The sequence below is a fragment of the Phyllobates terribilis genome, unplaced genomic scaffold, assembly GCF_046119375.1.
Source record: "Phyllobates terribilis strain yellow unplaced genomic scaffold, ASM4611937v1 Scaffold_3__8_contigs__length_932513732, whole genome shotgun sequence".
NCBI lineage: Eukaryota > Metazoa > Chordata > Amphibia > Anura > Dendrobatidae > Phyllobates > Phyllobates terribilis.
In genome coordinates this window covers 284,861,099-284,885,393 of record NW_027362763.1, presented here as the reverse complement: position 1 = coordinate 284,885,393, position 24,295 = coordinate 284,861,099, and the positions used below count along the sequence as shown (strand labels likewise).

At 44.2% G+C, this 24,295-nt stretch overlaps 1 protein-coding gene across 1 annotated transcript in view; it reads right to left on the bottom strand.

Annotated features, from left to right (window-relative positions):
* Positions 1 to 24,295, bottom strand: part of SERPINI1 (serpin family I member 1) — a 53,283-nt gene that overhangs the window by 3,092 nt on the left and 25,896 nt on the right. Inside the window, exons 4-7 of the mRNA XM_073674829.1 lie at positions 17,097 to 17,291; positions 13,699 to 13,903; positions 8,937 to 9,034; positions 5,984 to 6,070 (exon numbers count right to left, since the gene is read on the bottom strand). Coding sequence (XP_073530930.1) covers positions 5,984 to 6,070; positions 8,937 to 9,034; positions 13,699 to 13,903; positions 17,097 to 17,291 — 585 coding nt within the window. The remainder of the gene's footprint in view (positions 1 to 5,983; positions 6,071 to 8,936; positions 9,035 to 13,698; positions 13,904 to 17,096; positions 17,292 to 24,295) is intronic.

The following is a 24,295-nucleotide window of genomic DNA, read 5'->3' as shown; positions in this document are numbered from 1 at the left end:
AGAGCGCCGGTGACTCAGAAGAAAAGCAGATGAATGCACATTATAGTACTCTACTGTGTCCCCTGCAGTGTAGAGAGAAGTGCGCCAGCGCAGAAGCGCAATTGGGGGGGCTATGTGTGGATGACGTATCACTAGTGATGAGAGCAAGTTCTCATTACTCAAGTTTGCATCGGGTGCTCGGGTATGCACAGAGTATCGCGGGTGCTCGAGTGACATGCTAAGAGTCATCGCACCCACATGTTTTGCGGCTGTTAGACAGCTACAAAACAAGAGGGGATTGCACGTGTATGTCAGGCAATCCTAGCATGTTTTGTGGCTTTCTAACAGCCACAACACATGCGGGGACGCGAACAGGTCACTCGAGCACCTGCGATACTTAGTGCATACCTGAGCACCCTTGGCAAACTCAAGTAATGAGCACTTGCGCTCTTCACTACGTATGACGCGTCATTCACATGAAGCAGGGCAGGAGGACAGCATTTGCGACAAAAGAGGAGGCACCGACCAGCAATGGCCATCGTGCCGGACTTTACCGCACTGTGTGTGTGTGTGTGTGTGTGTGTGTGTGTGTGTGTGTGTGTGTGTGTGTGTGTATGTATGTATGTATGTATGTATGTATGTATGTATGTATGTATGTATGTATGTATGTATGTATGTATGTATGGGGGGGGGGATTGTAAAAGGTATTTTTTGTGCTATGCAAAGGGGGATGGGGGACTCTACACATCTTCCTAGAATACTGTGAAAGAGGCAAATTTTTATTTGTAATATTGTCCCGAACTTTTGCAAAAAAAAAGTTTTCTGTTTGAAGACAACTGGAGAACAAAGAAAGATTGTTGGATGTGAACTAAATCTTTTATTTCCATGTAAGGAGAGAAACAAAAGCAGTCTGCCCACTCACTGAACCTCCCCATAGTGTGCGTGCGTATGAGTGTATCCAATGGGGGATAGAGGAGAAAAATAGTTTTTCCTGACAAACATAAAAGAAAAAAATGGGATCAAAAATCAATTTTATGAAGTTTTCTTCTTTTATAACAATGACTACGTCTTTTAAAAGGTTTTTGTGTTTTCAGACCACCCTGCCCCCTTGTCCGCAGGCACAGTTTGACTTAAAAAACAAAACAAATAGTGTTTTACTCACCCTCATGGGGTCGAGAGCTCAGTCTCCGCCGCTGCTCCTGGCGTTGTCTGATTTTGTCTGCAGCGCTGCAGACAATAAGTGAGTCCAGTGACTTCAGCCATCAACTCGGACAGAACCACGGAGCTCAGATACTGGCTGCAGTGCCGTCAACGTGACTTCAGTGCTGCAGACAAAATTAACAGTCCCTGGGAGCAGCGGGGGAGACTCCGCACTGGACCAGAGGAGGGCAAGTAAAGACGAGTTCCCCAACTCCGGTCCTCAAGAGCCACCAAGGGATCATGTTTTCAGGATTTCCTCAGTATTGCTCAGGTGATGGAATTATCACCTGGGCAATACTAACCCCTTCATGACCGGTTGGTTTACTGTTTTTTTCTCCTCTTCTTCTAAGAGCCATAAGTTTTTAATTTTTCTGTCCACATAACTGTATGAGGGCTTTTTTGCCAGACAACACTTCTGAATGACACCATTCATTTTATTATGCACTGGAAAGCAGGAAAAAAATCCGAGTTGAAATTGCAAAAAAGTGCAAGTCCACAATTGTTTATTTATCAAGTTCACTATATGGTAAACCTGACCTGCCATTATGATTCTCCAGGTTAGCACGGGTACGCAGATACCAAACATGTATAGTTTTTTTTTATTTAAGCAGAGAAACAAAATTCAGAAATTTGTAAAAAAAAAAAAAAAAAAAATTGCTTTTGTTGCCAGTTCCGAAACATTTAGAACTTTCAAGATCTGGGGCTGTGTGAGGACTTTTTTCTTGCACCATGAGCTGACGTTATTATTGATACCATTTTAGGATAAATACGATGTTTTGATCGCCTCTTATTGCATTTTATTACACTGGCAAAACAAACCCTGTAATTGTTGCATCTCGATTATTTTTCTCGTTATGCCATGTACCGATCGGATTCATCTATAATATAACGGGAGATGCATGTCTCTGTCTGAAGCCTCGATAGACTGCGCATGCGCGACACGCAGTCTGGCTCCAGACAGAAGCAGGCATCCAGCCGTTACAGGTAAGAGGAGTGTATGGCGTAGGAGATCGCGGTATGCGTAGGCACTGAAGGCATACCACGATCTCCGGCGCCATACTTACCTGACCGGGAGGAGCGTTGCCGCGGCGCCTCTCTTCGCCGGAGACCGGGGCAGGAGTGAGGCGTCGGATCGGCGCATGCGCATAGTGCTATCCGGCGCCATTTTACTGAAGACACATTTACAGTGTGTCTTCAGCAAAATGGCGCCTAACAGCGCGGTGCTCCGGAGCTGCACTCCTCCCCCGGCCTCTGGCAGAACAGGACGCAGCAGCGCTGGAGCACAGATAAGAAAGGTGAGTATAACTGTTTATTTTTTTGTATTTGTGTACAGTGTGAAAGGGATGAGGGGGCCACACATACCAGGATTGGGGGGTGAGGGGGCCACACATACCAGGATTGGGGGGTGAGGGGACCACGCATACCAGGATTGGGGGGTGAGGGGTACCACGCATACCAGGATTGGGGGGTGAGGGGTACCACACATACCAGGATTGGGGGGTGAGGGGTACCACACATACCAGGATTGGGGGGGTGAGGGGACCATGCATACAATGATTGGGGGGTAAGGGCTATCACACATACCAGGATTGGGGGGTGAGGGGACCATGCATACCAGGATTGGGGGGTGAGGGGACCATGCATACAAGGATTGGGGGGTGAGGGGACCATGCATACCAGGATTGGGGGGTGAGGGGACCATGCATACCAGGATTGGGGGTGAGGGGTACCATGAATACCAGGATAGGATGGTGGGGACAGGATGGCGGCAGCACAAATACCAGGAGGGGGCAGCACATTCCAGCATGGGAGACCATATAGCAATAAAAATGCTCGTCACCTGGGCGTAGAACGGGTTCAATAGCTAGTTTATTTTATATTTTGATAGATCGGACTTTTACGAATGAAGAGATACCAAATATGTGTATTTTTTATTTTAAATGGGGCAAAAAGGGGGGTGATTTGAACTTGTTTTTTTATTAATTTTTAAAAACACTTTTTTTTTTTCACTTGTTACTGTATTTAATATTCCCCTTAGAGGACATGAAGCGGTGACTGTCTAATCGTTTGTACTATACTGTGGGGAAAAAAAGTATTTAGTCAGCCACCAATTGTGCAAGTTCTCCCACTTAAAAAGATGACAGAGGCCTGTAATTGACATCATAGGTAGACCTCAACTATGAGAGACAAAATGAGAAAACAAATCCTGAAAATCACATTGTCTGATTTGGAAAGAAATTTTTTTCAAATTTTGGTGGAAAATAAGTATTTGGTCAATTACAAAAGTTCATCTCAATACTTTGTTATATATCCTACAATTTTGTTTCTGGTGTCCTTCGACAGCTCTTTGGTCTTCACCATAGTGGAGTTTGGAGTGTGACTGTCTGAGGTTGCGGAAAGGTGTCTCTTATACTGATAACAAGTTCAAACAGGTGCCAGTACTACAGGTAATGAGTGGAGGACAGAGGAGCCTCTTAAAGAAGAAGTTACAGGTCTGTGAGAGCCAGAAATCTTGCTTGTTTGTGATTGACCAAATACTTATTTTCCACCAAAAATTGAAAAAAAATTCTTTCCAAATCAGACAATGTGATTTTCAGTATTTGTTTTCTCATTTTGTCTCTCATAGTTGAAGTCTACCTATGATGTCAATTACAGGCCTCTCATCTTTTTAAGTGGGGGAACTTGCACAATTGGTGGCTGACTAAATACTTTTTTCCCCACTGTATGTAGCAGTATATCAGCACTGCTATGTTTAGTGACTATCACAATCTCTTATGAACGCCTGCTACAGGTGCTGACAGGAGAATAGTCATGGCAAGCCCGGAGGTCTTCAGAAGACCCCCTATAATAGAACTGAAGATCTTGTCACTCGTAAAAAGTTGCAAATTAGCGTGTTTTATTTACATGTGCAATCCACAGTTGAATGCATAACATTTCGGTCAGATCCCTGACCTTCATCAGAAGATTGAAGAGAATGTAAACATCAGCAGACCCCTGGCTGTCATGGCAACCTATCGGCGCCTAGCGATCATGTCATGGGCTGGTCAATGGGTGAGTGGAATGACACCACCTGCTGGTGTGTTAAATGCTGCTGTCAGAGATAGCGGCATTTAACAGGTTAACAGCAGCAGGCAGAGCTAAGCTCGACCCATGACAGTTGACTTATTAAATTAGCCATCATCTGCCGGGAAAGATGCGGGCTCGGCTTGCGAGTCCGCATCAAAATCAGGGACACGACATATGACGTAAATGTATGTCATATGTCGTGAAGGGGCTAAGGAAAGCCTGAAAACATAGTCTGTGCGGGGCTCTTGAAGACTGAAGTTAGAGAACACTTGTCTAGACTATGCTTACATGTCAGCAAAGTCTAGTGAATAGATGGACAGACAGTTTGTCACGTCATCTGTAAGCGGTTGGCTGGAGAAAAGTCACAGGAGACCTGGGCTTGGTTAGTAAGGATGCCAACCATTGTTGTCCGGCTGCCATAGCAGATACATACTATGGATTAGCGTGGGCTCGGATAACAAATAATAAAAAAAAAAAAATCTACATTTGGGACCTATCTAACAAAGGGGCCCCAGAGTGACTGCCAAATCAGGGGACTAGACAGTTATTTTAGGGCATAACTGAGGGGTGAAAAGTAGTGAAGAGGTAAATCACATGTCAGCAGAAGACTGGACATTCCCTTTATATAGAAAATTATTTTTTTATATCTTAGATGGTGTTTTTATTTCTAGGAAAGGTGAAGCTAAAGATTACATGCCGTCATCTATGTAATTCAGAGATAAAAATCTGGGAGACGAACAGCAGAAGCAAGATTACCGCTGACAGCCTCGGACTTTGCTTGATATTTTGTGAACTATGCAGATGGCTACATATCCCACATAGCCACTATGTGCTACATATGGGCCACTTTATAAGACCATCACTACTGTATAGCCCGGTCTGATGAAATATACATACCAGGTATATTTAGCTACATGTGATATATCAAATTAACAAAAGTGTTTCAATGAATAGACACACATACACTCTCTTGTAACCTGATGATACTGTCCGGAACTGCTTTTGACACCTTCCAGGTAAGGTCAGGGATACGCAGAGCAGCTTAAAAGGGGTCTGTAGCCGGGTTATTGCCATCCCATCTGAGAGCAGCATGATGTAATGGCAGATACCCTGATTCCAGCGATATATCACTTACCGGGCTGCTTGCTGTAGTTTTGATAATCACTGTTATTTGCTACAGATCTACCAGTTCTCTGACTGCTGAGCTCTGCATAACTCCACCCACACCACTGATTGGCAGCTTTCAATGTACACTGTGTATAGGCAGAAAGCTGCCAATCAGTGGTGGAGGGCGGGGTTATACAGAGCTCATGCATATGGAGGGATAGGTTTACTAGTCTTTTAATGACAATGTTCTGCTAATAAAACAGTGATTTTATCAAAACTACAGCAAGCAACCCAGTAATTGTCGCTGGCATCAGGGTCTCTGCCTCTACATTCTGCTGCTATCAGATTAGCGGACAAATTCCCTTTAAGGTTCTGCTAATCTGCTTGGCTGGTACTGGAAATCATAGAAATTGCTGTGGGCAAACAAATCACTATGTTCATATTGCAGAGCTAAAAATAACACATATTCTAAAAGAAAATCATATAATACATTCTCCATTGATTTAATCCTATCGCCTTCAGATGGAACATGAAATTTTAAACAGCGCAGCGCGGTACAATAAAACCAAGAGGAGAATGAACTATTTAAGCTTTCATTCCATAATGTTATAACCAATAGGTTGTTCTGTACCAGAGGCGGCAGCGCCTTCAGATCCTTCTTCATTAATCTCCAGATATGACTTATGCACGGCTTTATCAACGTAAAGATCCTTGTTCTCTGGAAACAATACAGATTGGTTACAAGAATGAAGGTTTGCAATCAATGTGCAGCAATGTACATGAACATTAAAGAGCGAACATCTAACAGGGGGGAGAAATAAGGAAGAAGCGACAGGCGTATCTCCATGCGACTGTTCAGATTCAGGGATGGGGGAGCTCAGCAGCTTTTCACAGCTCCACTATCTCTAAAGTATAAAACCAACAAGGCAGTGTCTGGCCAGTTGTTGTGGATGACCAGTGTTATCATCATGTCCTTACATGATACGGTTATGTAATGCCCTAATGCTGTGATGTACCGAAGGAAGGAAACCAAAACAAAACCAAACCAAACAATCAAAACAAAAATAAAGGCATTTTCTGCTTTAGTCCAGGATTACACTTTAACCAATTTTTGTGCAATATATGGGATCTAAGGGGTAACGTTTCTCTTTGTGGAGCGTGACAAGCCAAGCCTGGCATGTCAGAGTGAGGAAATGCATGCTCTTCTGGGAAATTAAATATGCAAATTGTCTCTTCAGAAAGGAAGAGGACTAAAACGCTAGGAAAACCTAATGGTAGCAGCGATCCTAAAAGTCAATATCGACTCTTTAACGAGCCTTGTCAAATGACTTAAGATAAAACCCAAACCAGAATCTCAATTTGCAGACAGTGTTTGCCCCTCATCAGTGCAAAATATGAGATCTGATTTGGCTAGGTGAGAGGCTTATGACTGGGATCTAAGGGGTAACGTTTCCCCTTGTGGAGAATGACAAGTCAAGCCTGGCAGAGTGAGGAGACTTATAAGCCATTTATGCTCCTCTGGGAAATTAAATATGCAAATTGAAAAGCATAATGATGACCCATCAGTCATGATCAATTTCACATAGACTTTAAAGTTTAAAGAAGAAAAAAAAAATTGGAAGTGTCCGTTCCTTGTTTTTTTTAAAACATGAACAGATCATGTGTTTTTTTTAAGCCATCCAAAAGTGAGAGAGCAGACAGATACAAATTGAGAAGATATTAAAAAAAGAAACTCATTGAAATGAATAATGTCCTGTAACTGAACACTATTTCCATTTTTCTGCTCTTTAAAAAGAAAAAAAAGGAAATACAAACAGAAATGTAAACATAGTCATTGACGGGATATATAAAACCTAAAATTACGTATTTATATTAAATTACCAAGTGGGTTTTATAGGAGCATTCTGATACCGGTTCAACTGATTATGGATTTATCAGTCTGTTTGGTAGTCAAATTGGTACATTTGCGAGAGAAATAGCAGAGTAAACGAATAATGCAGAAATGTAAAAAAAAGATGCCCCATTCAATATTGTTAGAACAGACTTGTCCTGAGCGCAGAAAGATCCTCTTTAAATATACAAACATTTGTATCGGAGTGCTAATCATTTTGGGACTGTTCGCAGCAGTAAGAAGTCTACCGGAGAATGGCTGCATTGACCACATCTCCAGGAGATTATCTTTGGGTGTCTTTACTTGTGTTAAATAAGAAGTCTTAGAAAAATTTGTATTCCGTAAGTCGTCCTAATTCTGCATGTAATGGAGTGTAATTAACATACCTACCGCCATCTTCTCCGGATTTCAGCACCTCTTCGCTCACACAACGTATACCGTGTTGTGCAGCAGCTGCTTTCTCAGTATTAGGTTTCATTCAAATGCCCGATTTTCGAGTATGAGTGCGATCTGTGATTTTCATGGATATCATTTGTACCTGTCTATGGGGCAATTCATAAGTCCAAGAGAGGTTCCCGAAAAATCGCTGAGACATGTCCGATTTTGATCCGATGGTCGGATCCAACTCTGCAGCGCAAGTCAGTGAAAAAAAGAAATAAAAAAATTGGACAGCACTCTGATAACATCCAAGTGCGGTCCAATTTTCACGGACCGTCAGAGAGAAGGAGGTGGAGATTTTTTATTTTTTTTTAATTTCTCCACGTACGAGAAAATTAGACGACACTGGGACCACAAAATCTCGGATCAAAAGACTCGGATCAAACTCTGATGAGAATAATCTGTCTATTTTTCAAGGAAATGGAAAATCGGACATCTGAATGAGACCCAAGTCTGAGACTCAGAACAAGGCACCATAGATTTACTTTGAAAAAGTGACTTCCAATCCACAGATATCCCTGCAGGAGCCGGTAAGTCTGATTTCAGGTCAAGTGGGTCAGAAGAGGACTGGTGAAAAGCTGGAAAGTATTTTAACACACTTGCACACCAATACATACATAAGTAGGAGAGGTTACAAAATATACATTTTGCTGAAACTTCTTTATTAATATATTGGTGGAATAAAGAAAAAAAATCCAAAAACAAATAAACCACAAATGGACGGCTGAAAATTGGTTTAAGTGGACCTGATGGTTCTTTAAAAGTTGATTTCTATTTTCTTTTTATATATACATTTCATTTTGATTACAGCCAGTGTTAGCTTCTGCACTGATAATATACAGCAGATCTAGAATCCACTTTAATTACCAAGCCCGAGTAATAAAACATTAAATCGAACGCTTCTTCCATTTATGACGCACTTTGTGATTGGCAGCAATGCGACTCAGCGAGCTCCTGCATGTAATGCACGCTCGGTAGGGCCTGGATCATTTTCTCTATAAGCAATGGATACATTAACACAAATTAATATTGCTAGCCTCGCTTTGCTTATATTCAGAAAGCCGAAAGATTTTAAATGTATATTCAGAGAATCGTTTCTGCAACATGTGGGAAGCGAGAAGCCTGTGCGCGGATTACCCCAATGTATTATTAATGGGCTGCCTGGGCAATATAATAAATAAAAAAGATAAATACGAGCAATAAAGTATGCTGACAGCCGAAGCTGGAAGTTACAAATGCTGCAGTGGTATCATACCGGATATTGCAGACAGATCCGCTTGTCTGCTGAATATCTCGACGATGCCAAGCCTTGACAAAACATCCTTCAGATTAAGAGTTTCTTCCACTTTGACCCTATAAAAACAGGTTATTTGAGATTAAAGCAGCTTTTCAAACTAAGAATAAAAAAAGGTTTGTACTGCGGAGAGATGACTGGAACAACATCAGGAAATTGAATGCAACGGAACCTCTCGGCAGGATCGGTATAATCTTATCTATACGATAGACCCATAAAATGCCTCTTATGCCATGTGAATTACATGACAAGTCCAATTATGCTTTAGAGTGGACTTGTCATCTGGTCTCGGCTCCTATCTTATTAGTGTTCTTATGACGCCTGGTGCATTGCGCAGACAGTAAAGAAGGGGCGAGCAAGATCACTAAAAGACTGGAAATCAGCCATATCAGGCTGCTCCTCTCCTGAAAGGCTTTGAAGCCCAGAGGAGCCGCCTTTGGACAAGCAAAGTGATCATGGTTTCCTTAGATCTTTATTTCTTTGCTTTCATCATAATGCACTATATAGTTGAAGTGTACCTGTTGTTTCAGAATAATCTGTTATGTCTGTGCATACAGTCATGTTTGCACCATTGAAATTGTTCCAGAAAATGAAGAATTTCTCCCAGAAAATGATTGAAATTACATGTTTTGCTATACTCCTATTTATTTCCTTTGTGTGCATTAGAACAACAGAAAAAAAAGGCAAATTGGATATAATTTCACAAAAAAAAAACCAAAATTGGTTGGACAAAATTGTTGGCAGCTTTCCAAAATTGTAGGTAAACAACTTTGTTTCAAGCAGGTGATGTTCGTTCAAACTCATCTGTGGCAAGTAACAGGTGTGGGAAGATGAAAATCACACCTGAAACCAGATAAAAAGGGGAGAAGTTCTCTCAATCTTTGCATTGTGTGTGTGCGCGCGCGCACGCCACACTAAGCATGGAGAACAGAAAGAGGATTTGTGTGAAATTATGTGCTATTTGCCTATTTTCTCTGTGTTTTTTTGTGTTGTTCCAAAACACACAAAAGGAAATAAACATGTGTATAGCAAAACGTGTAATTGCAATAATTTTCTGGGAGAAATACATCATTTTCTGGAACTTCTGGACAATTATGACTTGTATATTACACTAGTTTGCCACTCTGCAAGCTCCGCTTCTAATTTTTAGTGGACTCTGATCTAGCTACTCTGATATCACCAGTACACAGCGAAGAGAAAAGCCTACCCCCTTATCTGTTTCACACACACAGTATGGAGGACATCATACAGCAGTACTGAGCAGCGTAGCTGTGAATCTAGGACTGTAGTAAAAAAAACACTTATTAGAAAGCAGCAGAAATCTCTGAGTGTCTCTTTGCCGCAGCTTCGTCCTCCGCTTCCTCGCTCCTGTCTCAATAGACTTCTTCCAGCATGTAATCTGATTCCTCAGTGAGCTGAATGTCCACATTGTCTATGCATGTGGATTTTATTAGTACATCAAAGTGATGTGTTAAAGGTAGTCTGTTAAGGTCCCTTGACTGTCCCTGACTGTGTCACGAGTGTGTCAGATGTAACAGACAGTCGCTCTGCAGGTTTGGAGCTATAGCAGTCGGCTAGCTTCCTCTCTCTTGCCCTTGGAGGACGTTTGGTGTGATCGCTCTACTGTCTGCTCAAGCTAAGTTTTCCCCCTTTGTTGTCTTTAGTTTATAGTGGGGACTGACCAGCGCTCACCCCCACCACCCTATCAAGGGCCAAGCTCTAGGGATATCAAGGGCTTAGGTTTCCTGCTTGGCAATTGGTGTGGAACCAATATAGAGACGATAGGGTAGGCAGGGTGTTATTAGATCAGCCTAGGGGTCTGCACTCCCCCTTTCCCTAGTGTCTGAGCTTCTTTCCCCTCATCCCTTCGTGTTGCACTTAAGTCTTTCACACACTGTGAGTGACAGACTGCTAATATAGCAGAATGCACAAGGATTTCTATTTTATAATGTGTTTTAATGTACAAACTAACGCTACAGTGTTTGAAGAGTGATGTTTAATCCAGCAGTGTTGTGTATGCAGTCTGATGGGATATTGCTTTTCCCGGGCTAGTCCCATTTCTGATCTTCTAATCATGCCACCCTGGGCATTATTAACAGTCTGCATAAAGGTCCTACCACTGTCTGTATCTGTGCATTATCAAGTATTCCAGTAATGAATCAGACTTTCTGTAAAGGACATCTTCCTTAAACCAAGACCCCTCCATTGGTCATAGAAAGACACCTCTACTTTTCACAGTCAACAGCTTTCAATGCTGAGCTGGCAGCATAGTATACTATTGTTGGACAACCACGAAACTGTGTGTACGATGTGTTCACATCCCAGGGATTCCAGCACTGTAGCCTACATGCCTTAAGGAGAACACCACAAACTTCTGTGTACATTTAAAAACTTTAGAAGTACGCGACACAAGGTGTCACAAAAACAGAAGTTTTAAATATCTACCCCAGTAGGAAGGTGCAGACGTTGAGCGAGATGATTGTGTGTAGGTCCCATGCCATAAGTAACACGTCATCTAATAAAAACACATCACACAATAGTATGCCTGGCAGAAGAGGACCGCGCGCCCAGCAAGTCAAACTCTGTGGCTCATGCCGTCTACATGAGCAAAGGGATAGTGGTATTATAGTGTGTCCGAGATGTCTGACCATCTGTGGTCAAACATTGTTCAACTCCTTGTGTTCCAAAGTCTTGTATTTTGCAACCCTGACGCAAACCACACAATTACTATGGGATCAGTACACAGGTCAGTAGTTTCCTTAGGCGCCAAAGCAAATAAAATGATTCTTCCCTCCTTTTTATTGTGCAAAACATGAATGGGTGGTAAAAATCGATTTAGAAAATCCACATTGGCAAATAATTTTTACTTTAATCCAAACATTCAGCAGAAATAGTTATTTTAAACTTGGAGAAATTGGTTTTCTCTTAATGTCTGTCTGACAAGGATTAAGCGAAACAGGACTTATCACTCTTGTGTTGTGGCTTTTCATTCTCGGTGGACATTATCTGTATTCCGCACTTCATAGTTTGCCTCCTCTCGTCAGCAGATATAAATATTTATAACTGTTTATTTAGTGCTCTGATAAAAATCCATGCCGCTTCTGCATTTTAAATCAGGAGCCAGCGCTGAGAAAACCAGCAGTTCATCTCACAAAGCTAAGTAGGGAAATTACAGAATCACTCCATCAAATTTCAATCTTGCTAACCTACAGTATCCCATGTATCACCATGAAATAAAGCCAAAACTGAGATGAACTTTTTTCCTACCAGGAACAGAATTGATTTTTAATGTATTTATTCAGATATTGTTGTATATTACTTTCACTACAGAATCCCTGATCAGAGAGGAAACATGAGTTAGGCAACGTCAAGTACGGAGGATCGTCAAGATGATTAACTAGGTGATATCTAGTGTGCGGAGTAAGATAAAAAATATATATGAATTCTATATCCGAGAGAAGAGTACAATCATGCACACTGCTGACAGCCGCACAGTATATGCAGTACATTCAAAATTAACTCGATTAATGGTATTTTTATGAAACATTCAAATTTAATCAACCTTTTTCTCCATTCCAAAGGTTCTCAACTAAAACCAATAGTCTCTAGGATCCTTTCCTAATGTACCTGTTAAAAGTTAGCGATGTATGCTAATGAATGTACGTATGCTAATGAATGTACGTATGCTAATGAATGTACCCATGCCAATTACATGTAAGCAATGAATAAGGACACTTGTCAGAAACACGTCTGCGGTTATTATTGTCTATGGATTTTAATGGACTCTAAATAAAAGATGATTTTTTATTTGACCCCATGCTGAATTCGGTTGGTATCTTGCCATACTACAAGGCTTTCCGGGCATCAGGGATCCCTAAATCCATGGGTGAGCTGACTATTTTGTGAACCCTGAGAGGTTTTCACATCATTCAATCTATTAAAAGGTTAGGCATTTTAGAAAATTCCAATTTAAAGGGCATCTCCAAGCTCCTATCCCAATATGTAGTAGGTGTAATAATAATATTAGCAATACCTCTGATTAGAAATGTAGTACAGTTCTCCTGATAACTGGGTACAGCAGACATAAGTTGACTGAAGCACAATCAGTTCTGCTGAACCATGTTGCCTCCACTGCTCCACATGCCATCCAGAATATCCAGCACCACTGTTCCAAGTGCTGTCTACCATATCCACATGTTCCACTGTTCCATCCATTTACGGTCTGGCTTAACCAACTCCGCTGTATCTCGTTGCACGAAGGTCTCCGGTCCGAGCTGTTTATCCAGACTTACACTTTAGAGAATCCACCTCACCGGGTAAGCCATAACATGCAACACTCATGCCAACTGGAAAGAACGCATTTTTGTATATGGGAACCTGGTCAGTGCTATATTAAAGTCTATTCTTTCCTCATATTCTGATGTCCTAATTTGGATCCATCAGATGTAATCATCATATCTGACCCGTGCTTCCTAAACAAATCCAGCGACCTTGAAAACTTGTGGCTGTGATAATATATTTTTATTTCCATCCTAGCATAATATCTCTGCTGATAAATGTAGAGACGCTAAGGTCATCGTGAGAATTCTTATTAGAAGGCCAGATTTAGCTTACTGTACACCGAGAATTACTGATGCTCCTATGGAGTCATGTAATATATCCTATATCCTAATGCGGCCTGAACACATATCAGAGCATATATACAATATTTGTGGTATCCTACCTTGGTAGATAAACTTCAACTTTTTGCTTTTTCACAGAATTAGCCCACTCATCAATCAGCGAGGCTTTGACTAGAGGCTCAAGTGTTGCCAGAGGGACCTCTTGTCTGGACAGCAGGAGCATAAGGCTGAGTTCATCTCCTTCATATGGCATCTCCAGGACTTGATAAACTCCACCAGCCTCATTAGATCCATCAGTAAATTCTCCTGCAACCAAACGTACAATATTGAGAAATTAGGGGACAGAGCTGTTGTGAGACGTCAGACAGCAGGACTTTATATTTGGGCCAAAAAATTTGAAGTTTGTCAATTTTTTGGTTTGTGCTACCATTTTATGAGATCTGTAACCTTATTTTCCATCAATGGAGCTGGGTGTTTATATTAGTGCCATCTTGGCATAAGAGATTTTGATTGTTTTTTTACTTCATTTTTTGAGCAAAGAATGGAGACTGAAAAAAAACAACAATTCTGGCATTTGGAATATTTTTCTATTTATGCCATTTACCTTATGGGTGAATTAATTTTGTATTTTAATAGATTGGATTATTACGGATGCAGCAATATAATATCTTTATTTTTTTTAATTCTTTATTTTTGAATTGGGAATAAGAGGAGTAATTCAAACTTACATTTTTTATTTTTAGATTTTTAAAGGGTAATTAATTAAACAATTAGATAATTATATATATGCTGTAAACCCTTTAGTTTTGTGCAGATAAGTGGGGGTCCGGTTCGCCATAGACTGCGCTAAAGAACCGTGGATTTGTGCACACATCTTGGATCATTCCATTGTCTTTCCAGGAGTCTTCCTTTTTTTTTTTTCCTTCTTTTTTTAAGCTCCTTTTAAAGCACCACTCCAGCACCTTTTTTCAATAATGGAGTGGTGCTTCTAATGTAAGTCCTCTCCCCTGGTCTTACACTCATCCTCTGGCGCCTTCACCTTTTTTCGGCGCATCTTATGACTGCAACTTCTGACTCCCCAGAAGTCAGAAACTCCGCTCACAAGCTCTAAATACAAGTCTATGAGAGCCAGAACGAGGTTCTCATAGACTTGTATTGAAAAGTGACCTCCGCACCGCTCCAGCAAACACTGGTCACAAACTGCCGGAGACCCTCAAGAGAGGAGATGACAGAAGGTGAAGATGCCGGCAAGTGAGTGTAAGAGTAGGGTCAGGGACGTTGGCACCACTCCAGCAGTAAAATAAAAACAAAAAATGCTGGAGCGGTGTTTTAACAGGGAAAGTTAAAAATGCTGGCCAAATGGTCAAAAAGACACTCGGGTGTCTTCTTGGCATCTTTTGGGCCTTCCCATTGACTTTTAAAGCATAGAGTGTCTTCAGAGTGAAAAACTATGGATCTGCACAGAATACTAGGCCTACATCTATTGATGAGCGCATGTTCTCATTACTACAGCTTGCCTAAGGTGCTCAGGTATGCACTGAGTACGCAGGTGCTCGAGTGAGATGTTCGCATCCCCATGTTTCGCGGCTGTTAGACAGCCAACAAACATGAGGGGGATTGCCTGACAAACACAGGTAATCCCCGCATGTTTTGTGTATGTCTAACAGCCGCGAAACATGCGGCAGTGGGGACGCAAACACCTCACTCGAGCACCCGCAATACTCAGTACATACCTGAGCACTCTAGGCAAACTCGAGTAATGGACAACTTGCGCTCATCACTATCTACAACATAAAAAATATCAAAAGTTTAGTTACTCTTACTTTATTTTTAGTCCCCATGGTGTACAATGAACCTGCGATCATTTGATCTGCAATACTACCATAGCATCAAGATGGCCGAGAAGGGGGCGCCACCTGGAACTCGACAGTTAAATGTCACTGTTAAATTGACAGTGGCACTTAAGGGGTTAAACAGCAGCTCCAATCGCTGAGGTTAGAGGAGAAGCAAGGCTGTGGAATCGGAGTCGAAGTCGGTGTCCATTTTGGTGGAGTCGGTATGAAATGGACCGACCAACTCCTAAAATATATAATAAATTGGGTACAGTAGTTCAATGCAGTTTGTGGGGAAAATTTTTTCATTAAAATTTGGGAAAGTTATGAAATGTCCTAAAAATGTCTGTCCTATTCCTGATCTAAGGGTCTAGACTTTTAGCTGAGGTGAATCTGTGCTACAGTAAATGTATCACTTAAACATGAGCCATGTATGAGGAAGTTGGAGTCGTAGTCGGTGTCATGGAAATTGAGAAGTCGGAGTCGGAGGTTTGGCTTACCGACTCCACAGCCCTGATGTGAAGCGGGCTCAGTTCCCAAAGTCCTCACCGGCCAGCACTACATTATTCTAACATTCATAAAGTGATACCATTAGCTAGCAATGTGCCCTCACTTTATACCATAGGAAAACCTTTTATAAATGTGATGATCCACTTCTGGAGCATTAACATGTTCTACACTTTCCAGCACTCACAGTAAAGCATGTCTGTGTAGGCGATAGGTAGGTGTGTGGGCCATCTTCTGCTTACAACTTTGTCAAAAGGATGCTATGGTGGAAAAAAAAAAAGCGATGCGTTTCGAATGCTATCCAGCGCTGTTCTTTCTTGTCAAAGAACGCTGGATAGCATTCGAAACGCGTCGCTTTTTCTTCCACCATAGCGCCCTTTTGACAATACTATTTTAAATGTCTTCAAATAAAGCATAATGTTTTAATTAATACCCAGTAGCTGGAACAAGCATTTTTTTATATTTTCTACTATTTCGAGTTTAGCCTGACGTGGTTCCGTGCACATTGGACTCCTCTACGGCAGTGGTGAGCAGCCTTGTTTCTGTTTGTTGGTTTACTACAACTTTCCCTAGGTTTCTCATGACTAATATATACAATTAGTAAAATCGGCGCGGTTCAGCAGCCGGATGGTATATTCTAATTCTGCCATCAGGACGTGGTCGGGGTATCAGACACAGCAGCCACGTCAGTAACCTACATGGGAAGTGGGACACATAGATTAGTAGCCAATTCAATTATATCCAGGAAAAGTTACTGTAGTGGATAGTAGAGGCGGTAGCATATTAGAATGTCATTTTAAAGGGGTTTTCCACAACTAGACCATGTAGCGGAATAGTTCTGTCTAATGGACAATGCCATGTGACCACTGGGTGACGCAGTGCCAACATCAGTGGAATGACACCAGTCTAGGAGATTTTTTTAATTTTTTAATCTGGAGCACCGAAAAAGGGGTTGTCCAGTAGTGGACAGCTGATTAAAATCTGAGACCACAGTATAGTAGGGGTCCACTGAACCAGATGTTAAAACCAAGTCTAAGGTTTGGGAAAGCCAATTTTTCGGTACTCCATTATAGAATTCTGCCATCACCTTGGCCATGAAATGTTCTCCACAGAAATCCACAGTTGATAAATGGCAGATTACTGTCCAGCACTTTTCTTACCGTAGTAAAACTCTCCTTTCTGATACATCATTGGGATCTGCACTTCACTCTCATCATCTTTTGTAAATGAAAAGGTTCTGGTGTTTTCAGGTCTGAACTGTGACTTCCAGTTCCCCTTAAAGTAGATGGCGTTGACCAGAGCCAGCTTGGTCAGCTCAGTGAAGTCTTCAGAGGAGAGCAGATTCTGAATACGATCTGAGGAAACAAATCCAAGTAAGCACATCGTGACTGTGGTACAGAGGCGTTCGGTAGATCCTCCGATGCCTTTATTAGAGAATACGCGTATTGTAATCATGTTATCTTGCATCTTGCTGCGAGCACACAGTCTGGAGAGGCTGGAACATCGAGTTCCTTTTACAATGTTATCCTCGCCTTCTCTCACCTTGTCTCATACAATAACAATAGAAACATTTTCATTTATCAAAAGAAGGCAAACATTGTATCTTGTTCTCGGGGTCATGTTCTGGTGTCTACAGTCATCGGAGAGCAGCAAGACCCCTTAATTTATCCTCCCCCCTCAGCCAGAGCTGCTGAATATGTAGCTTCTAGAATGTGTCTACAGGGTTCGTTAAGGCTAAGGCCAGACGTGGTGTTTCCGGGCCAGGACCACAACGGCACCTGTGGACTTGCATGGGGAAAAGCTGTTTTACTAACAAAACATGTGATTTTATGGCCTCTGTGTTTTATCTGTGAAGCAGCTGTTTCCCCAGCAAAATGCAATGATTTTTTTACAGATTAAGGGTAAGCCCAGACATGGCACACACAAAGGGGTTTTCCATTTTCAGAAAACCTATATCCCCTGGCTGCAATTTGTTTTAAAGAAATAAACCGTGCTTGTCTCACCCCCGACAAGCTCAATGCTGCTTCTCCATCATCGCTCACTGTGAGGACCTTGCCACTTACTAAATACTTTGCCAGCACTGAGCACCCATTTTCAGCGATCTTATTTTTGTGTTTTGTTAGAAATTTGCCTGCTGTGTTTTGTTAGTGATTTGTTTGCTCATCAGTTCAACCTCAGGTATCAATTCCATTCAGTGACCTTATCTCAGGGACCTTGGACCATTGTGCTTTCAGCCAACGGACCCCTTATGTAGATGGTAAGATTGGACGCAGAGGAGCTGTCACCACAGAGAGTCTCATATGCAGACCCGGGTGATATCTCCACTAAGACATAATTAGCTGTGGGAGGGAGGAGGCTGAGCCCAGTGAAGGAGAAGAGAGACATGATTTAGTCTGAGAGTTGTGTGGAAGGACATTGAAGGAAGAGGATGGAGACCATGGACTTGGAAAGATGGATGGATAAACATGTTACCATTATGGATTATGTCGTTTGGATTTAAACTTTCTTAAAAGGATTGTTGCTACTGGATACCTGTGCTTTCATCGTTTTATTTGTCGTCTAAAAGGATCGTGGACCATGGCTACCCACTATACTGTCTAGAGATACGAAATCCGTGGGCCAACCAAAAGTTGGGAGACAGCGAGTATGGCCTTATACAAAGCCAGTGGAACTACTGATCCCAGATTGGGAACTTAAGGCCTGAGAGAACTGTATTTTGGCCATTTACCTGGAATTGCTTTATTACCATGGCGGTGATTAATAAAATATTGTTGCATCGTTAACCTGTCTAGGTGATTACTTACAACCCACAACCTCAGATCTTTATACTCACGGTGTCTGTTGTCTGCAACGTGATATGACGTTGATAGCACTGCAGTCAATCAACGAGCTCATCCGCTTGTGCCATCTACTTGAGCAGAGCTGCTAAGCTCATTGATTGGTTGCAGCGCTGTCAACGTCATGTCACGCTGCAGACAATAATAGACACTGGGAGTAGCGGCAGAGACTCAGTGATGACCCAAGGACGGTGTCAAAAGACGGTTTGTTTCTTTAAAACAAACTTTAGCCCGGGGACTGAAAACATAAAATCCTTTTAAGAAATAACAGGAAATCTTGCAAATTGAAAAAAAAATGGCTTCCACATTTCTAATTTTTTTCCCACTAACAAAAGAACACGAGATGTTCAAAAATAATAAAATCTCTGCAGAGCTTTTAATTCTGCCAGGTTAGCAATTTATCATGCTGTACTGTTGGCTGAAAAGACTAGTCTGTATGTGATAGCAGGGGTGCTTCGCATTCATGGAGGTGAAGCCCCGGGGCGAGGATCAGATGACTGCTATGTAACAAGTCCATTGTCCGGCACATGCGTACCACAGATTGGTTTAAATTCTCATGTATGGATGGATTTGAGCAATTTTAAGTAAAAGTGCCAAGGCTTGTGTAACATGATTGGGAGAATAGCTGACCCCTTAAAGATGGCTTAGCCTCTTCTCTCATTGAGACAGGCATGATCCCTCCTGTATATGATCATCTTGTCCAATAACCGGCCATCATCCTATAAATTGGAACAGATGTGATCACCAGATATTGGTGTATGGGGTTTTCCTGAGCCGGCAGATTGTTACTTTTCTCGCCAGGTCGGAGTATATCACCGCTCAGCAGATTTCCTAGTTTGAGGAGTCTATTCACAGACCTGCATCTTCATCTCACAAGTGTCAAGAAGCTCTTCTGCAATTTAAGAGACACTTCCGTCAAGCTGACAGAGGAAAGTGTTAACCAATTCCCCACCAGTGCCTTATCTACAAGACCAATGTGGCTGAAGGCACATAATCCTGTCCTGCAGGCAAGTCCCAGTCCTGTCTTATATCTGGAAGCCTGTCTGTTTATGGTCATGAAGCTTCTGCAGATAATGTCATTGATCCAGAACTAAAAGGTCTTAGAGAAGAGGTTATGTATTACGGATAAAAGGAAGGCTTATTTCACTGAGTACAAGCCTACAATTTCTTTGTAGGAATAATATGAGAAGGGTTTAAGGTTTGGAAAGAAATTGGACGTTTCTCAATGCGCAAGTTGCCTTCTTGTGTGAAGACTTTCACTATAGTAATTGGTCATTGAGGAGTTCTCCTTGTGTAGGGCTGACCACACACATGGTATTGGCCAAATCTCTCTCCATTACACGATTGCACACTGGGCTGAATATGCAGATTTACAAATATATACAAAAAGAAAATAAATAAAAAAAAAACACAGCACAAAATGAAAAATGACAGCACTGTTGTAAGGGCCCCGACTCACAGACACACACATATATTTACTAGGCAGTGCTTCCATAAAAACAATGTGAGGAGAGCGAGCGAGAGAGAGAGAGCGAGAGCGAAAGAGAAGGAGAGAGCGAGAGCGAGCGAGAAGGAGAGAGCGAGAGCGAAAGAGAAGGAGAGAGCGAAAGAGAAGGAGAGAGCGAGAGCGAAAGAGAAGGAGAGAGCGAGAGCGAAAGAGAAGGAGAGAGCGAAAGAGAAGGAGAGAGCGAAAGAGAAGGAGAGAGCGAGAGCGAAAGAGAGAGCGCGAGCGAAAGAGAAGGAGAGAGCGAGAGAGCGCGAGCGAAAGAGAAGGAGAGAGCGAGAGCGAAAGAGAAGGAGAGAGCGAGAGTGAAAGAGAAGGAGAGAGCGAGAGCGAAAGAGAAGGAGAGAGCGAAAGAGAAGGAGAGAGCGAAAGAGAAGGAGAGAGCGAAAGAGAAGGAGAGAGCGAGAGCGAAAGAGAGAGCGCGAGCGAAAGAGAAGGAGAGAGCGAGAGCGAAAGAGAAGGAGAGAGCGAAAGAGAAGGAGAGAGCGAAAGAGAAGGAGAGAGCGAAAGAGAAGGAGAGAGCGAAAGAGAGAGCGCGAGCGAAAGAGAAGGAGAGAGCGAAAGAGAAGGAGAGAGCGCGAGCGAAGGAGAGAGCGCGAGCGAAAGAGAAGGAGAGAGCGAGAGAGCGCGAGCGAAAGAGAAGGAGAGAGCGCGAGCGAAAGAGAAGGAGAGAGCGAGAGAGCGCGAGCGAAAGAGAAGGAGAGAGCGCGAGCGAAAGAGAAGGAGAGAGCGCGAGCGAAAGAGAAGGAGAGAGCGAGAGAGCGCGAGCGAAAGAGAAGGAGAGAGCGAGAGAGCGCGAGCGAAAGAGAAGGAGAGAGCGCGAGCGAAAGAGAAGGAGAGAGCGCGAGCGAAAGAGAAGGAGAGAGCGCGAGCGAAAGAGAAGGAGAGAGCGCGAGCGAAAGAGAAGGAGAGAGCGCGAGCGAAAGAGAAGGAGAGAGCGCGAGCGAAAGAGAAGGAGAGAGCGCGAGCGAAAGAGAAGGAGAGAGCGCGAGCGAAAGAGAAGGAGAGAGCGCGAGCGAAAGAGAAGGAGAGAGCGCGAGCGAAAGAGAAGGAGAGAGCGCGAGCGAAAGAGAAGGAGAGAGCGCGAGCGAAAGAGAAGGAGAGAGCGAGAGAGCGCGAGCGAAAGAGAGAGCGCGAGCGAAAGAGAAGGAGAGAGCGAGAGAGCGCGAGCGAAAGAGAAGGAGAGAGCGAGAGCGAAAGAGAAGGAGAGAGCGAGAGCGAAAGAGAAGGAGAGAGCGAGAGCGAAAGAGAAGGAGAGAGCGAGAGAGCGCGAGCGAAAGAGAAGGAGAGAGCGAGAGAGCGCGAGCGAAAGAGAAGGAGAGAGCGAGAGAGCGCGAGCGAAAGAGAAGGAGAGAGCGAGAGAGCGCGAGCGAAAGAGAAGGAGAGAGCGCGAGCGAAAGAGAAGGAGAGAGCGAGAGAGCGCGAGCGAGAGGGCGCGAGCAAAAGAGAAGGAGAGAGCGAGAGAGCGCGAGCGAAAGAAGGAAAGAGCGAGAGGGCGCGAGCAAAAGAGAAGGAGAGAGCGAGAGAGCGCGAGCGAAAGAAGGAAAGAGCGAGAGGGCGCGAGCAAAAGAGAAGGAGAGAGCGAGAGAGCAAGAGCGAAAGAAGGAAAGAGCGAGAGGGCGCGAGCAAAAGAGAAGGAGAGAGCGAGAGAGCGAGAGCGAAAGAGAAGGAGAGAGCGAGAGGGCGAGAGCGAAAGAGAAGGAAAGAGCGAGAGGGCGCGAGCGAAAGAGAAGGAGAGAGCGAGAGAGCAAGAGCGAAAGAGAAGGAGAGAGCGAGAGGGCGCGAGCGAAAGAGAAGGAAAGAGCGAGAGGGCGCGAGCGAAAGAAGGAAAGAGGGAGAGCGCGAGCAAAAGAGGAGAGCGAGAGCGCGAGCAAAAGAGGAGAGCGAGAGCGCGAGCAAAAGAGGAGAGCGAGAGCGCGAGCAAAAGAGGAGAGCGAGAGCGCGAGCAAAAGAGGAGAGCGAGAGCAAAAGAGGAGAGCGAGAGCGAGAGCAAAAGAGGAGAGCGAGAGCGCGAGCAAAAGAGGAGAGCGAGAGCGAGAGCAAAAGAGGAGAGCGAGAGCGCGAGCAAAAGAGGAGAGCGAGAGCGCGAGCAAAAGAGGAGAGCGAGAGCGCGAGCAAAAGAGGAGAGCGAGAGCGCGAGCAAAAGAGGAGAGCGAGAGCGCGAGCAAAAGAGGAGAGCGAGAGCGCGAGCAAAAGAGGAGAGCGCGAGCGCGAGCAAAAGAGGAGAGCGCGAGCGCGAGCAAAAGAGGAGAGCGCGAGCGCGAGCAAAAGAGGAGAGCGCGAGCGCGAGCAAAAGAGGAGAGCGCGAGCGCGAGCAAAAGAGGAGAGCGCGAGCGCGAGCAAAAGAGGAGAGCGCGAGCAAAAGAGGAAAGAAAAAGAGATCGCGGGCAAAAGAGAGAGCGCGAGCAAAAGAGAGCGCGAGCAAAAGAGAGCGCGAGCAAAAGAGAGCGCGAGCAAAAGAGAGCGCGAGCAAAAGAGAGCGCGAGCAAAAGAGAGCGCGAGCAAAAGAGAGAGCGCGAGCAAAAGGTAGAGCGCGAGCAAAAGGTAGAGCGCGAGCAAAAGGTAGAGCGCGAGCAAAAGGTAGAGCGCGAGCAAAAGGTAGAGCGCGAGCAAAAGAGGAGAGCGAGAGCAAAAGAGGAGAGCGAGAGCGCGAGCAAAAGAGGAGAGCGCGAGCAAAAGAGGAGAGCGCGAGCAAAAGAGGAGAGCGCGAGCGCGAGCAAAAGAGGAGAGCGCGAGCGCGAGCAAAAGAGGAGAGCGCGAGCAAAAGAGGAGAGAAAAAGAGATCGCGGGCAAAAGAGAGAGCGCGAGCAAAAGAGAGCGCGAGCAAAAGAGAGCGCGAGCAAAAGAGAGAGCGCGAGCAAAAGAGAGCGCGAGCAAAAGAGAGCGCGAGCAAAAGAGAGCGCGAGCAAAAGAGAGCGCGAGCAAAAGGTAGAGCGCGAGCAAAAGGTAGAGCGCGAGCAAAAGCGAGAGAGAGAGAGCGCAAGCAAAAGCAAGAGAGAGCAAAAGCGAGAGAGAGAGAGCGCGAGCAAAAGCGAGAGAGAGAGCGCGAGCAAAAGCGAGAGAGAGAGCGCGAGCAAAAGCGAGAGAGCGCGAGCAAAAGCGAGAGAGAGAGCAAAAGAGCAAAAGAGAGCAATAGAGAGGGCGAGCAAAAGAGAGAGAGCGCGAGCAAAAGAGAGAGCGCGAGCAAAAGAGAGAGCGCGAGCAAAAGAGAGAGCGCGAGCAAAAGAGAGAGCGCGAGCAAAAGAGAGCGCGAGCAAAAGAGAGCGCGAGCAAAAGAGGAGAGAGAGAAAAAGAGCGCGAGCAAAAGAGAGAGAGCGCGAGCAAAAGAGAGAGAGCGCGAGCAAAAGAGAGCGCGAGCAAAAGAGAGCGCGAGCAAAAGAGAGCGCGAGCAAAAGAGAGCGCGAGAGAGCGCGCGAGCAAAAGAGGAGAGAGAGAGAGAGAGCGCGATCAAAAGAGGAGAGAGCGCGAGCAAAAGAGGAGAGAGAGAGAGCGCGCGAGCAAAAGAGGAGAGAGAGAGAGCGCGATCAAAAGAGGAGAGAGAGAGAGCGCGCGAGCAAAAGAGGAGAGAGAGAGCGCGAGCAAAAGAGGAGAGAGAGAGAGAGCGCGATCAAAAGAGGAGAGAGCGCGATCAAAAGAGGAGAGAGAGAGAGCGCGATCAAAAGAGGAGAGAGAGCGCGATCAAAAGAGGAGAGAGAGAGAGCGCGATCAAAAGAGGAGAGAGAGAGAGCGCGAGGAAAAGAGGAGAGAGAGAGAGCGCGAGCAAAAGAGGAGAGAGAGAGAGCGCGAGCAAAAGAGGAGAGAGAGAGAGCGCGAGCAAAAGAGGAGAGAGAGAGAGCGCGAGCAAAAGAGGAGAGAGAGAGAGCGCGAGCAAAAGAGGAGAGAGAGAGAGCGCGAGCAAAAGAGGAGAGAGCGCGAGCAAAAGAGGAGAGAGCGCGAGCAAAAGAGGAGAGAGAGAGAGAGCGCGAGCAAAAGAGGAGAGAGAGAGAGAGAGAGCAAAAGAGGAGAGAGAGAGCGCGAG